General features: G+C 41.8%; 1 protein-coding gene across 6 annotated transcripts in view; it reads left to right on the forward strand.

Annotated features, from left to right (window-relative positions):
- TENM1 (teneurin transmembrane protein 1) overlaps window positions 1–12,596 on the forward strand; it is a 511,156-nt gene extending 498,560 nt beyond the window's left edge. For all 6 annotated transcript variants that reach the window (XM_027687147.1, XM_027687148.1, XM_027687146.1 and 3 more), the window contains 4 exons: window positions 3,163–3,550; window positions 4,224–5,444; window positions 5,915–6,057; window positions 7,453–12,596. In XM_027687147.1, coding sequence (XP_027542948.1) covers window positions 3,163–3,550; window positions 4,224–5,444; window positions 5,915–6,057; window positions 7,453–8,211 — 2,511 coding nt within the window. In that variant the 3' untranslated portion in view covers window positions 8,212–12,596. The remainder of the gene's footprint in view (window positions 1–3,162; window positions 3,551–4,223; window positions 5,445–5,914; window positions 6,058–7,452) is intronic.
- The last annotated feature ends 1,198 nt before the right edge of the window (window positions 12,597–13,794 follow it).

The raw sequence follows: 13,794 nt of genomic DNA on the forward strand, positions 1-13,794 counted from the left end.
TTTATATACTAAAGAGTTCCAAATGTGTACTTTTAAGATAAACTGTGCAATACTTATTTTGACTGTGTTTAAGCTTGATCCTCAAAAAACTCAAACCTAACCCAGTGGGAAAAAAAAATTATTGAGACTGGAGAATGCATAAAAATGTGATTCCCTCCCTGTCTCCATGCAGTATGGTTCTTGCATGTGTTAACAAGATTGGCAAGCCCCAGGAGCTTCAGAAGTTTGCTTCAGATAAATTTGTCAGGGCTTCTTTTGTCTGTATGGTCTTCTACAAATAACAAGTAAACAGGCATTTCATACAGGTTTCAAATATTTGGGCAATGTGTCTTTTGGAGGAATCTTTTATTTTTTTCTTTGGACCTAATGGATTATAATTTTGGAAAGAGATACACTTCTTATCTTTCCAAACCACTTTGTCTGTTCTTAGTTTATGATGAGCTCAGAAATAAAGTCATATAACTTAGCACTGTTAGTCTGGAATTCTACACAAATGGCCAAATCCTGATCCTGTAGAAGGAAATGGCAAAAGATTACTGGTTGAGGTAGCAGAAGGCTTGGGTTATGCTGTAACTTGTCATTAAAATTATTGAAAATCATACACACCATGCACATAATCTCCCAACTATTTAATGTACTTTCATGATGTTGTTCCTTGTGCCAGAGAAAGATAAATTCACTGTCAAAAACAGACATTGAAATATCACTTTGTGGCTCCATTAAAGTCAATAACTCATTGTGTTAATTATGTAATGATTGCTAAAGGTTGTCTGAAACCACGTAAGACTCAATAATTCTTTATATGAAAAAAAAATCAATTATATAGTTTGCTTCCAATTCATAGTTATTTAATTCTTCAGTTCTAGCAATTGATGAGTTAATTGTACATCTTCAAAAATCTCTACCCTTACGAAATTAGCTCAAATAATTAAGGTTTTAAAAAGCGCTATGACATTTGCATTGGAAATAATTCTTACTGGTGAGATTCATCTCCTCTTGTTTTGGTCACTTTCCTCAATTAATTAGTGGTGATATAAAATCTCCTGAACACTCCAAGCTCGCTTCCAAAATCCAGCAGACAAAATAGATGACTGGCTGCATGTGTATGTTGGACAGAAATGACATCTAGTGGTGATGCTCAGCATTTGTCTATTCCCAGCAGAGCTCCCAGTAATTGCCACTGGCTGTGTGTCTTGATACACCATACGGCATCAATCATTCTGTGGTTGACCAGGCTCTGGCTGCTTTAATAAAATGACAGCTTTTTGGATGTTTTATGAGCTACTCTCTGAAATCCTTTAAAACAATTAGAACCCAATTTATGCAGAGTTGAAAAATCTATTGTAATATTATTAGGATGAATTGGGAATTAATTTTTTTTCTCTTTATGGTATCCTCTAATAGGCTTGAAAGGATACTAAGTCTCCAGCCCTAGTACTGTCTGTCCTTTTACTATCCTGAACAAAAGTGGAAAAGCCACGAAGTGCTGTAAAAATGGCACACAGGGGCACTAAAGTTATATTGGGGATGTTTCTGATCTTGTTATTCATACTCTGTCAATGGCAGACAGCTTAAAAACAGGCGTGGGAGCACTATAATAGAGAGAGGCGTCACGGCAGTGCTAGGAGAGAGTTCAGCCAGTGGTTTACTGCAGACTGGAGACTCTTGACTGAAGGTGGAAACAAAATAAACACAGTGCTGTTGGAGATGCTTGGCCGAGCAGCAATAAAGTGATCAGAACTAGCTCGGTGTGAAGGTCTGTTGTCACCAGTTGGCACAGGGTGACCTGGAGTGGCATATGTTGGTGCTCTCTGGCTGGTGTACAGGTGACAGATGTCGTTCGCCAAGGGCAGGAAGAAACACATCTTGGGCAGGCAGGGGGCTGGGAGTGCAGAGGGGATGGCCAAGGCTGAGCCTGTCTCTGGCCCTTTGAATGAGCACTTGGTTTATTTGTCAGAGCAAAGTGGCTCAGGGCCAATGTTACTTAACAAGCAGGGCTGAGCTTGTGGTGCTTCCTTCCCGGAGAAGATTTTTGAGCTTAGAGGGAAAAAATACTGTTTTTCTGATTTTTTCCCCAGTGCTCTGTAAGAAAGCAGTCACACTGTTCCTTGTAACACTTTGTTTTGCGTGTCTCAACCATGCAGAAGCCTGACAAATTTGCTTATGTGCCTGGTAGGTTTGAGCTGTGGGCTAAGACCTGTGCAGTGTCGGCACTAAGGCCCAACTCAGAGAGCGTGGCAAGGATGTGCAGTGCTCTGGTCCAGCCAAACCACTTGCTGGAGCTGGGGAAAGGCTACAGAGTTCCCCCATACAGTTTCACTCTTTGTTTTCATTATGCTTGTTCCAACAGTGACTGTCCACCAGCGGGCTTGTACTCTGTGACACTGTGACTTTTCACATGACAGGTAAAAAGGTTTACAGAACCCAAACTTCAGTTATTGACAGAAAAAAGTCTGCCATGCTTGCACATTCACTTTGTGGACAAACAAACCAGATTTCATTGACCAGCCACAGTTAACCAACACAGGGAAAGTATCAAGTACCTATGTAGAAATTATATTCTTTGTAAAAATTAAAAACCAACTAAAGAAGTAGTTACACCAAAGAACCTGCAGACTATTTTCATCCATCTGTAAGCACGGAGGTACTGTGAGCTCTGGAGTGACATGCATTTAAAAGAAGACATACAAAAAAGGGGTAGGTCTGTGCTGGAGATATGCAGAGTGCCAGTAAAAGCTAAACACCTTGTATATACACCAAGTTTCCCCTTTCCAACTCCCTTAGGCACATCTGCTGGTGCAGATGCTCTGCCTGTGTGTGAGGAAGAGGTTTTCTCTGTATTTGCTTCCTGAGAGAATGACCTAAATATTTCAAAGCAACATAGCAAGCCAGCATGAGGCTGAAATGCTACTGAGAGCCACATCTGCCTTCCAGTTTGGAGATCCTTACCTCTAGACTTATTATTATTCTCCTCCTGTTTTGTACCACCTTGCTGGCCAGGTCTCCTGGAGCTGAAAGCTCCACTTGGAATTGTAGAGACCGTAAAAGCAAACTACAAGAGCGAGCAGTTGTTTCAGCATTCCCATGACCTTCAGCCCCTCACTAGATGAATAACCACGTGCTCGATCAGCCCATAACCCTGCCCTTGCTGTTTGGTTGCAGTCCGTGATGCTCCTGTTGCACAGCCAGCGTCGCTACATCTTCGAGTATGACCAGTCGGATTACCTGCTGTCAGTCACCATGCCCAGCATGGTGCGCCACGCCCTGCAGACCATGCTCTCCGTCGGCTACTACCGCAACATCTACACCCCTCCCGACAGTGGCGCCGCCTTCATACAGGACCTCACCAGGGACGGGCGGCTGCTCCAGACCCTGTACCCCGGGACAGGCCGCAGAGTCCTCTACAAGTACACCAAGCAGTCCCGGCTCTCCGAGATTCTTTATGACACTACTCAAGTCACGTTCACCTACGAGGAATCTTCTGGGGTTATTAAAACAATACATTTAATGCACGATGGGTTCATCTGCACCATCAGATACAGGCAAACAGGTTTGTGCAACTGTGGCTACTTTGCTAAAGTTTTTGGATTTGATCCTGCGCTTACCTGGCATGAAATTCCATTATTTTTATGTCTACAAGTTCTTATATTTTATGTTTCAATAGAAAAATATGTGTGTATATCTCTGTGTCTGTGTCCATAGGTGAATATAGCTGTCCCATTTGAAATACAGTCTTCTTTTTATTGCTTGGTGTGGAATAGCTCTTAGAATGTTTGGTTGTTTTTATTCCACTGTGTGGATATTTGCTAAATACTAAATCAAGTTGGTTTATTGTTTGTGTTTTCAAGTTTCCCTGTTTACACCATAATCTAACATAAATTCCAGAGAACTGTTTATATAAGGAAAGAAATCACCATGTAAAATAAATTTAGTTAAGAATTATCTTGTAAGTAAATAGAAATAATAATTATGAATAAACCAGCATTCATTTAAATGAATGTTAATAAAATATAAATAATTTGTAGAGAAAGCATTAATAAAGGTTTGTGCAAGAATAATCTAACATATTCTTAGTTAGTGGTATTTTCTGAGACAGGCAGCAATTAAGGCTTAAGGGTATGTTTGAGTTCATGATCTGTCTGTGTTAGATCTGTAGGGTAAGTAAACTGTGGGCATAATTCATTATTTTCATTATTCCTCTTTCCCCTATTTGTTTTGGACAGGTCCGCTTATTGGTCGCCAAATCTTCAGGTTTAGTGAAGAAGGGCTTGTAAATGCCAGATTTGACTACAGCTATAACAACTTCCGTGTCACGAGCATGCAGGCCATGATCAACGAGACGCCTCTTCCCATTGACCTGTACCGTTACGTCGATGTTTCTGGCAGGACCGAACAATTTGGAAAATTCAGTGTAATTAATTATGATTTAAACCAAGTTATAACCACCACTGTGATGAAGCATACCAAAATCTTCAGTGCCAATGGTCAGGTGATCGAAGTACAATATGAAATTCTCAAGTCCATCGCTTACTGGATGACCATCCAGTATGACACTATGGGGCGCATGGTGATCTGTGATATACGTGTCGGTGTAGATGCCAATATAACACGATATTTTTATGAATACGATGCTGATGGTCAACTCCAGACCGTCTCTGTGAATGACAAAACCCAGTGGCGCTACAGCTATGACCTTAATGGCAACATCAACTTGCTGAGCCATGGAAACAGCGCGCGCCTCACTCCTCTGAGATACGATCTGAGAGATCGCATTACCAGACTTGGAGAAATTCAATACAAAATGGACGAAGATGGCTTTCTCAGGCAAAGAGGCAATGAGATCTTTGAGTACAACTCTAATGGTTTGCTGAACAAAGCGTACAACAAAGTGTCTGGCTGGACTGTGCAGTACTGTTATGATGGTCTTGGAAGACGAGTTGCAAGCAAATCAAGCCTAGGACAACACTTACAGTTCTTTTATGCTGATCTCTCTAACCCAATAAGAGTTACTCACTTGTACAATCATTCTAGCTCAGAAATAACATCCCTCTATTATGATCTTCAAGGTCATCTTATTGCGATGGAATTAAGCAGTGGAGAAGAATATTATGTTGCTTGTGATAACACTGGAACACCTTTAGCTGTGTTTAGCAGTCGAGGCCAAGTCATAAAAGAAATTTTGTACACCCCGTATGGAGAGATCTACCAGGACACTAATCCAGATTTCGAGGTTATCATAGGTTTTCATGGAGGACTGTATGATTCTCTTACTAAATTAGTTCATCTCGGTCAGCGGGACTATGATGTCATTGCTGGTCGGTGGACGACACCAAATCATCATATATGGAAGCGCCTGAATGCTGTCCCACAACCATTTAATCTCTATTCATTTGAAAATAATTATCCAGTTGGCAGAATCCAAGATGTTGCTAAGTATACAACAGGTAAAAGTAACACGTTTCTCATGAAAACTTCTTATCAAATTCTGGTAGGGATTCAACATTCCAGAAATCTTTTGTATACATCCAAAGTTACTTTTTGTCTCTAATTTTAAATGTATTGAAGCCATTTCTTTGATAGACTGCGCTTGATCTGTTTTCTATAGCCTTTATGGTAACCAAGAAAATAATTAATAGTTGCTTCTGCTGGTTTTCTCAGTGCTAAAATTAAGGGAAGAATGGAGGCAGCTTAATTTTAATTTTTTCCATTATAAATAGATAGAAGGAACACTATTGATTTGAGTATAGCTATGCTTTGTAACCAAATAATTTGTTTGCTACAATAAATGCTGTAACTAGTAGGGAAACATAAATTGATGTGAAATCATTATTTCTGCCTAGCTGGAATTTCTGCAGACTGCCCTTTTTCTAGTATTTATGTGCCTTTTTGCTAGCATCCTTTTCTTGTTTTATAGACATTGGAAGTTGGCTGGAGCTGTTTGGTTTCCAGTTGCACAATGTGCTGCCTGGATTCCCAAAACCGGAGATAGAAGCTTTGGAGACAACATATGAACTTCTACAGCTTCAAACAAAAACCCAAGAGTGGGATCCTGGAAAGGTTAGCAAAAACTCAGTTTAGCTGCTTCTAATACTAATCTAAGGAGTTTTATTAGAAAATATTGGAGACTAAGGAAACAATGTGACTGTATCTTTTGACATAATGGGAAAGACAAATAGTTTAACAATGATAGAAACTTTAATGTTGTCAATTATGTACTGGCATCAGAGTGGAGGAGAGCTTTAAGGAGACAGCAACACAGTGAGGGAAATTTGCAGCTGTTCATAGAGAAAATGTCCAAATTTGAGGTGCAGGATAGGCAAAAGAGTAAAAGTGTTTATGTGAAAATTGAAAAAGCCACAGAAAATCTTGTGCAATTGAAAAATTAAAACTGCAGATTTTCATTTGTGTTAGCAAAGATGCCACAGGAGCTGCAAAATCACTGAGGTTATAAACAGCTTTACAAGTCAGTACCTCTGCATAATTATTGCAGAAAACAGAAATGTTGCTATGGATTTGTAGGGGGTCTGTAAATCTCAGCCTTGCTCCGGGGCTTATTTTCCATAAAGAAGAGCCAGGCAGCAGCTATCAGAGTCCAGCAATCAATGTGACTGCAACAGGACCAACTACCTCTGAGCGAGCATTCTTGATTTGCATTTGATCATATGAGCATGTGTTAACAAAGAACTATGATTTTGTAAAGATGCCTTTCCTCTAACATAGTCAGGAAAGGGAATTAAAAGCATTGAGAGTTCACGTTCAAGTTCACAACATTTAACACACTTCCCATGCACAAAAAACTGCACCAAGTGCAGAAGTCTGGGGGGTCATGCCAGATGTAAAAGCACGTACATGGAAAATTGTCATTGAGATATTAAAGAAGCTTTTGCAAGGCACAGAAAAGATGTAGTGATGGGTGTAGTGTTAAACAACAAAGAGATGGTTGGAATGAAGCTTCTTTTAGTCTCTATGGGGAGTAAGATCTACAAATGTGATGTACTTGCCTTGTTCCTATTTTTCTAGTACCTCAAGACCTTCACAACCTGCTTTCCTTAAAGAATGGGCTATAAAATCTGTTACTGTGATTTTACAGAAGATGAGCACAGCTTTGAGTTCAGCTTTTCCTGAACTGCCTAAGGGCTGAAAGATCAGCCATTAGAGTAACAGTTCAAGGGGGAGGAAGAATTTAAAGGAAGAACAAATACAAAAATAGCATTTGTGGTAAACACCTTTCCATTTGTTTTCTAGAAATGAAGGAGTCCAAGAGACAGAAAGCACTACCACAGGCAATTAGAAAGCCTGTGCATATGCCCAGGTTCTGTAGGTGTGCACAATATTTTCCAAACAAATTGAAGATCCATTCTAAGCAATTAAGAGATGAGTAAGGTCTGTGAGATACTGTAATGAACTGCAAGGTGCCTCACCTGCAAACTTGACTGGTATTTTCTTTTCCAGACTATCCTTGGCATTCAGTGTGAGCTACAAAAGCAACTCCGAAACTTTATATCCTTGGACCAACTTCCTATGACACCCAGGTATAGTGATGGCAAGTGTTCTGAGGGAGTGAAGCAACTGAGATTTGCAGCTGTTCCTTCAGTATTCGGGAAAGGCATCAAATTCGCTATAAAGGACGGGATAGTGACAGCTGACATTATCGGTGTGGCTAACGAGGACAGCCGGCGCATTGCTGCCATCCTCAACAACGCTCATTATCTGGAGAACTTGCATTTCACCATCGAGGGCCGAGACACCCATTACTTCATCAAGCTGGGCTCTTTGGAAGAAGATTTGGCCCTCATCGGCAACACCGGAGGGCGCCGCATCTTGGAGAATGGCGTCAACGTGACGGTGTCGCAGATGACTTCTGTGATCAACGGCAGGACTAGACGCTTTGCTGACATCCAGCTCCAGCATGGCGCACTCTGCTTTAACGTGCGGTATGGAACAACAGTGGAAGAGGAAAAAAACCACGTCCTGGAGATAGCCAGGCAGCGAGCCGTGGCTCAGGCCTGGACTAAGGAGCAGAGACGGCTACAGGAGGGGGAAGAAGGAATTCGAGCGTGGACAGACGGAGAGAAACAGCAGCTTTTAAGCACTGGGAGGGTACAAGGCTACGATGGATATTTTGTTTTATCTGTGGAGCAGTATCTCGAACTTTCTGACAGTGCCAATAATATTCACTTCATGAGACAGAGTGAAATAGGCAGAAGGTAACAAAGAAAATCTCTGCCTTTGCGTCACCAAAGACTGCCTGTTTTTAAACGTAAAATGGTTTATTGTATTGGTTTTTCTAGATCAGAACTCTGTATATATAAATATAGAGGAAAAAAAACATATCCAACTGCCTTTAAATGTGACAGAAGATGGTATTTTAATATTGTTTGTTTAACTCTTTGAGAGATGACAGTGACAATTTTTAGTTCTTGTGTGGCAGTATTCAGAAATTTCAGAAGCAGAGTCCTGCGAGCCGAGCGCCGCGACCTGCGCGCGAGGTGCCCGGGGTGACACCGCACAGCCCTGCGGGGTAGGGGCGAGCGCCACGTGCTCTGCCTTCTTCTAAAGAAACACAACTTTTTTGTTGTTGGTTTAATAATTCACCAGTTATTTAAAAGGTTGCAGAGCCTGATTCTGCAACCCGTATTTACTGGGTGGTTTTTATCCCAGTGAGATCTCCCGCAAGTTCCAGGGATTGCATACAGAAACCAGACTGTGTATGGAAACTTCGTAGTTGCTCACCAACCCCGCACATGTCATTCCTCACAGCTAGGAGCTAAGGGATTTTCTAACCTGGGAAATCTGACTTGTGTTGGATTCAGTGCATAGAAGGCTGTCCCCTGTGGCCTTTGCTCTGTCATGGCCGCCCCTCAGTCACCCCATGTTGAACATCACATTGTGTCTACTCGTGCATGCGGGGTCTCTCTCCCAGGGTTTCCCTTGGCACTGGAATATACTGTAGTCTGGGAGCACACGTAGAGCTGCCAGTCTGCCTGGTGGAGGGATGTGGGTGGCACAGCATTACCGGGCTTCAGCCAAGCTGTAATCTTTAGGAGGCTCTCTGCTGGTATCAGTGTGCTCCAGGCTGGGCTTTAACCCCGTGCTTTGGGGACAACCCAGCTGGGAGCCCACAGGGAGCAGTAACAAGCCGTGCAGGATCAGTCCTGCCTGTAGTCACTGGGCCAGGACTCGTCTTTACACAGATGATTTGGAAGTTGCAGTGTTGTTGGGTTTAGGCATCGTGTTCTTTTCATCTCAAATTAATAATCCTGTTGTAGTACTCATTTTTCCAAGTCTGAAGAAGATTGGTGGGTTGGGAGTTGATGAACCTAAGTGTGGATAGTAAATATGTTGATATGTTGGGATGACTCTTCACTTTTCAGCTCAATATCTAGAGCACATAGAAAAGCATTATATTGCATGGACAGAAATTTTTATTTCCCAAGGTATCATGCGCTGCTGGCACAGTTACTTCATAGCAGAGTAGGTGATCCTTCCTCCAGCTTGTCATTGTTACAAGATCTGATTATCAGGAGGTGGGGCGGGCACATGGGGAGGGGGGGATGGGCAGGCAGTTTTCCTTTACTGACTTTCAGAGGGAGCTAGAAGTCTTGTTATAGAGCCTGTGTATCCGTAACAGTGATGTTATTGCACATTTCTTTCAAAACAGACATAGTAATATATTGAAACAATTTCTGTTCATATTTACTGAAGCCAACAAAGTGCATTCTTTGTCTTTCTTCCTTTTTTCCAGTTTTCTCTTTTCCCTTGTTTTTGGGCAAGTGGAGCAGACTGTACCCAAGTTAGAGATGAGCCTGAACTGGCACCTGAGACCTGAGCCCCTCGCTGGGGTTTGAGCTCAGCTCTCAGCCTCACCCCATTATCTTCTCTTCCCAGACTCCCTCTGCTCCTCTGGGAGCCAGCGCAGCTTTGGGGGTGCGGGATCAGGCTGACTGGGAGCCTGGCCCCTGAAACCCTCCTTTATCCCCAGCCAGGGAGAACTGTGGACCAAAATCTGCACATACACATTGTGATCAGGCTCATCACTAACTAACGTACAGGACAGGGAGCTGACAACATCCAGGTTTCACAGCTCAGATTTCTGTAATTTTCCATACAATCACGGAGAATTTGAATACCTCCACACCAGCCTAAAAATGGACCTTCAAATCCTTGAGCCTCTAATATGCTTTTAATCAATGAAAGAATAATTTATTAATTGTATATAGAGAGTGCATTCATAAATGTGATGATGTATTTTATCACTGATCCAAGATGTCAATATTAGAGTCTATTTTACTTATATTTTAAGCAATTATACTTTTTTGCAATTCACTAATGAGGATCATTTTCAAACTGCTTTAAATATCCATTATAAACAAATATTTGAAGCTATTAGAGTTACCTTGAACTGTGCATTTCTAGTATGTAATACTTATTTAGTTAGCTTGTGCCTTTAGTTTCTTAAAGTTATATTTGTATTATATGCAGGAAATGCACTTTGTATTACCTACAGCTGTGGTTTTTAATACTGCCTTGATTACTGTTGTTCTCATGTTATGCCAAAAGGTCTAAGAGTGAAATGTGTTACGAGTTTGTCTTTGGAAGTAGATTTGGCATTTTCCCATTTCCTGGGTGCAGTCTAAGGTACATTTTGAACAATATCTCTTACGAGAATATGGATCCATTAAGACTCGCATGATATTACATGGCCCAGTTACAAGAGCAAAAAAAATGCCTTCATCATAACAGTTTCGTAAATTTAGGAAACTGAATAAAAATGTTGTGTTGAGATTACAGTGCTAAAGAAATGTGTTATTACTGCAAGAGCATGGGAGACTGAAGTCGTAGATATTCATGGGCCAGCCAGCAGTGATTCGTGAGAACTACATGAACAAATAGCTTTGGACCATCTTGTTCATGAACAACCTCAGATGGAGGCAGGGAATATTTCAGTCTCCATTTTTTTTTCCTAGTAGTTAGACCAATTTCTCGGTGGTTGGTTGTTTGGTTGGTTTTTTTTTAATATATCTCATTTTCTTTTTTTCTTTTTTCTTCTTTTTAATTTTGCACTATAGCCTAGAGACCCAATTGAGAAAAAAAAGAAAAATAATAGCATGGAAATTTTTACTGTTATTTAGATCAGATAATTTGATGCTAGTGTTCTGCACTGCAAACAAGGTTCTGAAAGTGGAAAAAATAAAATAATTAAAATAAAATAAAAACCACTATTGCACACTATCCTGTAGCAAAGTACCTACCATGAGAAATTCGTGCTATATTTTTTATGACAACCAAATGAATAGTGTGTACAATAACATTTCCTTTGCTTTCATATTTATTTAGCAAATCTAGAACATTTCAAAGTTATAAATATATATATATAGATATCTATGTAGAACATAGCCAAATAAATATATATGAACTGGTCAGTTTGCAACTGGGTGTACACACCTTAGCTCTTTGGTTTGAGCTCTTTTGCATTCCTCAGCTGTGCACTGGCTGGCCAGAGGTGGCCTCATGCTCTGACCATGCTCTGGGGTCCCACCCTGCGCCCCCCTGCCCACTGAGCCCCCTCACCAGCGGCCAGGGCTGGGCTCATAGGGCAGCAGCTTCTCCGGGGTGAGCAGTGGCAATGGGTGCTGTTGGAAGCCAAGGTGCTGCTCCAAAGAGGAAGGTGGTTAAGGCAGAGGAGCTCCTCTGGTTTATCTGAGCCAAAGGAGATGGGCAGATCCCCAGCAGGGTGTTCGTGTGCTCGGGGCGCTCGCCGTAGTGCGGCTGATCTGGCGCGGTGACACCCAGCTCAGGCTGCGCCAACAGCCCTGAGGGTTTTCCTGTCAAATGCTGACTGTTATTTAAACCTCTCCTTGATACAAAACATTACCGGGTCGAAAGCACCCTGGCTGCCAGAGGAATCGCTTCCAGGCAGAAACTGGGAATGGTGGAGTCGGACTCGCTGTCGATTTGTCTGGGCATTTGTCATCTGCCATTATTTGTCTAAGGAAACGTGTTTGACAATTTCCAGTTTTTCCTTAGATCTCGTGGTGGACTTTAGCCTTTTAATAAATGTTAGTATATCAGATCGTGTCCTTGACAGTATTTTACTTGTATGAACCATGATAAAACATTACAATCTTCATACTCTTCTGACAGAAGTGTCAATAAACGAGAACGAGAAGCATAGCATACGATATATGTCAAAGTAACGTTCCTTTTTAGCTTTCTCATCAACAGTAAAAAATGTTTACAATGTATGCCAAGATCTTCACTTTCTGTCTAACACCAGTTAGAGGTTCTGATCTTACAGAAATTGTGTTATAATGGCCTCAGCCTCGTTGCTAGGAAACAATAGATCCCAATTTTTTTATTCCTGCTCTAACTCCTGTGCTGAATAGTGACTGGATACTGTACAGGTTTATGTTATATGGCTGCAGTTAAATGGTCTGATGCATTTTGCTCTGGGTTTCAGACCAGAAGCATGCATTTTCTACAAGAACATCCCAGCAACATGCTGTAAATATTGAAAGTTAATATATTATGTGTCGATATTTGAAAAAGAAAGTACTTTGACTATTTCATTTTTAAAAAATAAAGGTGCAAACTGATGGCGTGTGATGTTGTCTTTGTTTACACGAGTATTTGGGATATTCTGGTCATATCAGTAAAAGCTGCTTCCATAGAGCTAAATAAGGACTTTAGCCAATATTGGTTGATTCAAAAGTTGGAGGGCAGGGGGTTGCTTAGCAAGATTTAATTTTACTTCTGTTTCACCATGTTCATGCCTATAACTCTGCAGGTTTCACTACAGGTGAAATCCCCACCAGTGTCTGTGCACAGGTTATTACATTTCATCAAAGCAAATGTGAGAGAGAAAAAAATAATTCTGCTAAATGCATTTGCATTCCTAATACCAGAGTGGATGAAGTGGTAGTAAGATGAGGAGCAAAGTTTAAGTATCTGCACGTTCTTTAGAGCTGTCTCAAATAGATGATGATGAATGACTGTGGTGTCAAAAATATGTACCCAGGAAAATAAAAAATAAAAAGCCCAGCACATGCAGCAGCAAGGAGGAGCACGTGAAAGGAAGGGCACAAGAGAATGTTTAAGGCTAAAGGAAAGGTTACACAATGAAAAACATTGGAGCAGCTGGGCTGGGTAATTACCAAGTGGGAGGGCTGAGGCCAGTAGAGCTGTGTTGGATGGATGAGAAGGGAGTCCAAAGAGGTGCTCTAGTAAGAAAAGGGATGAAAAGCAGCCCGGGAGATGGAACTGATTTAGTGCTGCAGGTCTGTCACAGCCATAGACGGGGAGTAGGGGGCGGCTTTGGGGAGGCAAAAACGGAGCTGAGGGAGGGATAGTTGCTGCAAGGGAGCAGCATTGCCTTTGCTGGGGAGAGGGCAGAGCAGGGGATGCAGGATCAGGGGACAGAAGGTAATGCAGTGAGCTACAAAGCCACCTGTCAGAACCAGGGCTGTGGCAGTGAGGGGACGGGTGGCAGGGCTGCCAGGGGGACAGGGCAGAGCAGCTGCAGCTGCAAGGGGCTGCGTCCTGGTGGGGCTGCAGCCCAGAAGAGACAGTGGGAAGGAAGAAGCAGATGATACAGAGATCATCTGGGCAGTTATGCCCACGAAATGCAGCTGCTGCTCTCTAAAAGGATCTGTAGCTCTTCACGCCTAAGTCAATGTATGAAACCTATATAATTTCCATCTTACTGTTCCTATAACCAAACATCGACTCCTTGCCTCACAGGCACCATCAGCTTCTCTCTGTTCCCACCTTGTTTAAGCCTACAGCAATTCCAGA

Source organism: Neopelma chrysocephalum, unplaced genomic scaffold (assembly GCF_003984885.1).
Source record: "Neopelma chrysocephalum unplaced genomic scaffold, ASM398488v2 Primary Assembly neopelma1_73b, whole genome shotgun sequence".
Taxonomy (NCBI): Eukaryota; Metazoa; Chordata; class Aves; order Passeriformes; family Pipridae; genus Neopelma; species Neopelma chrysocephalum.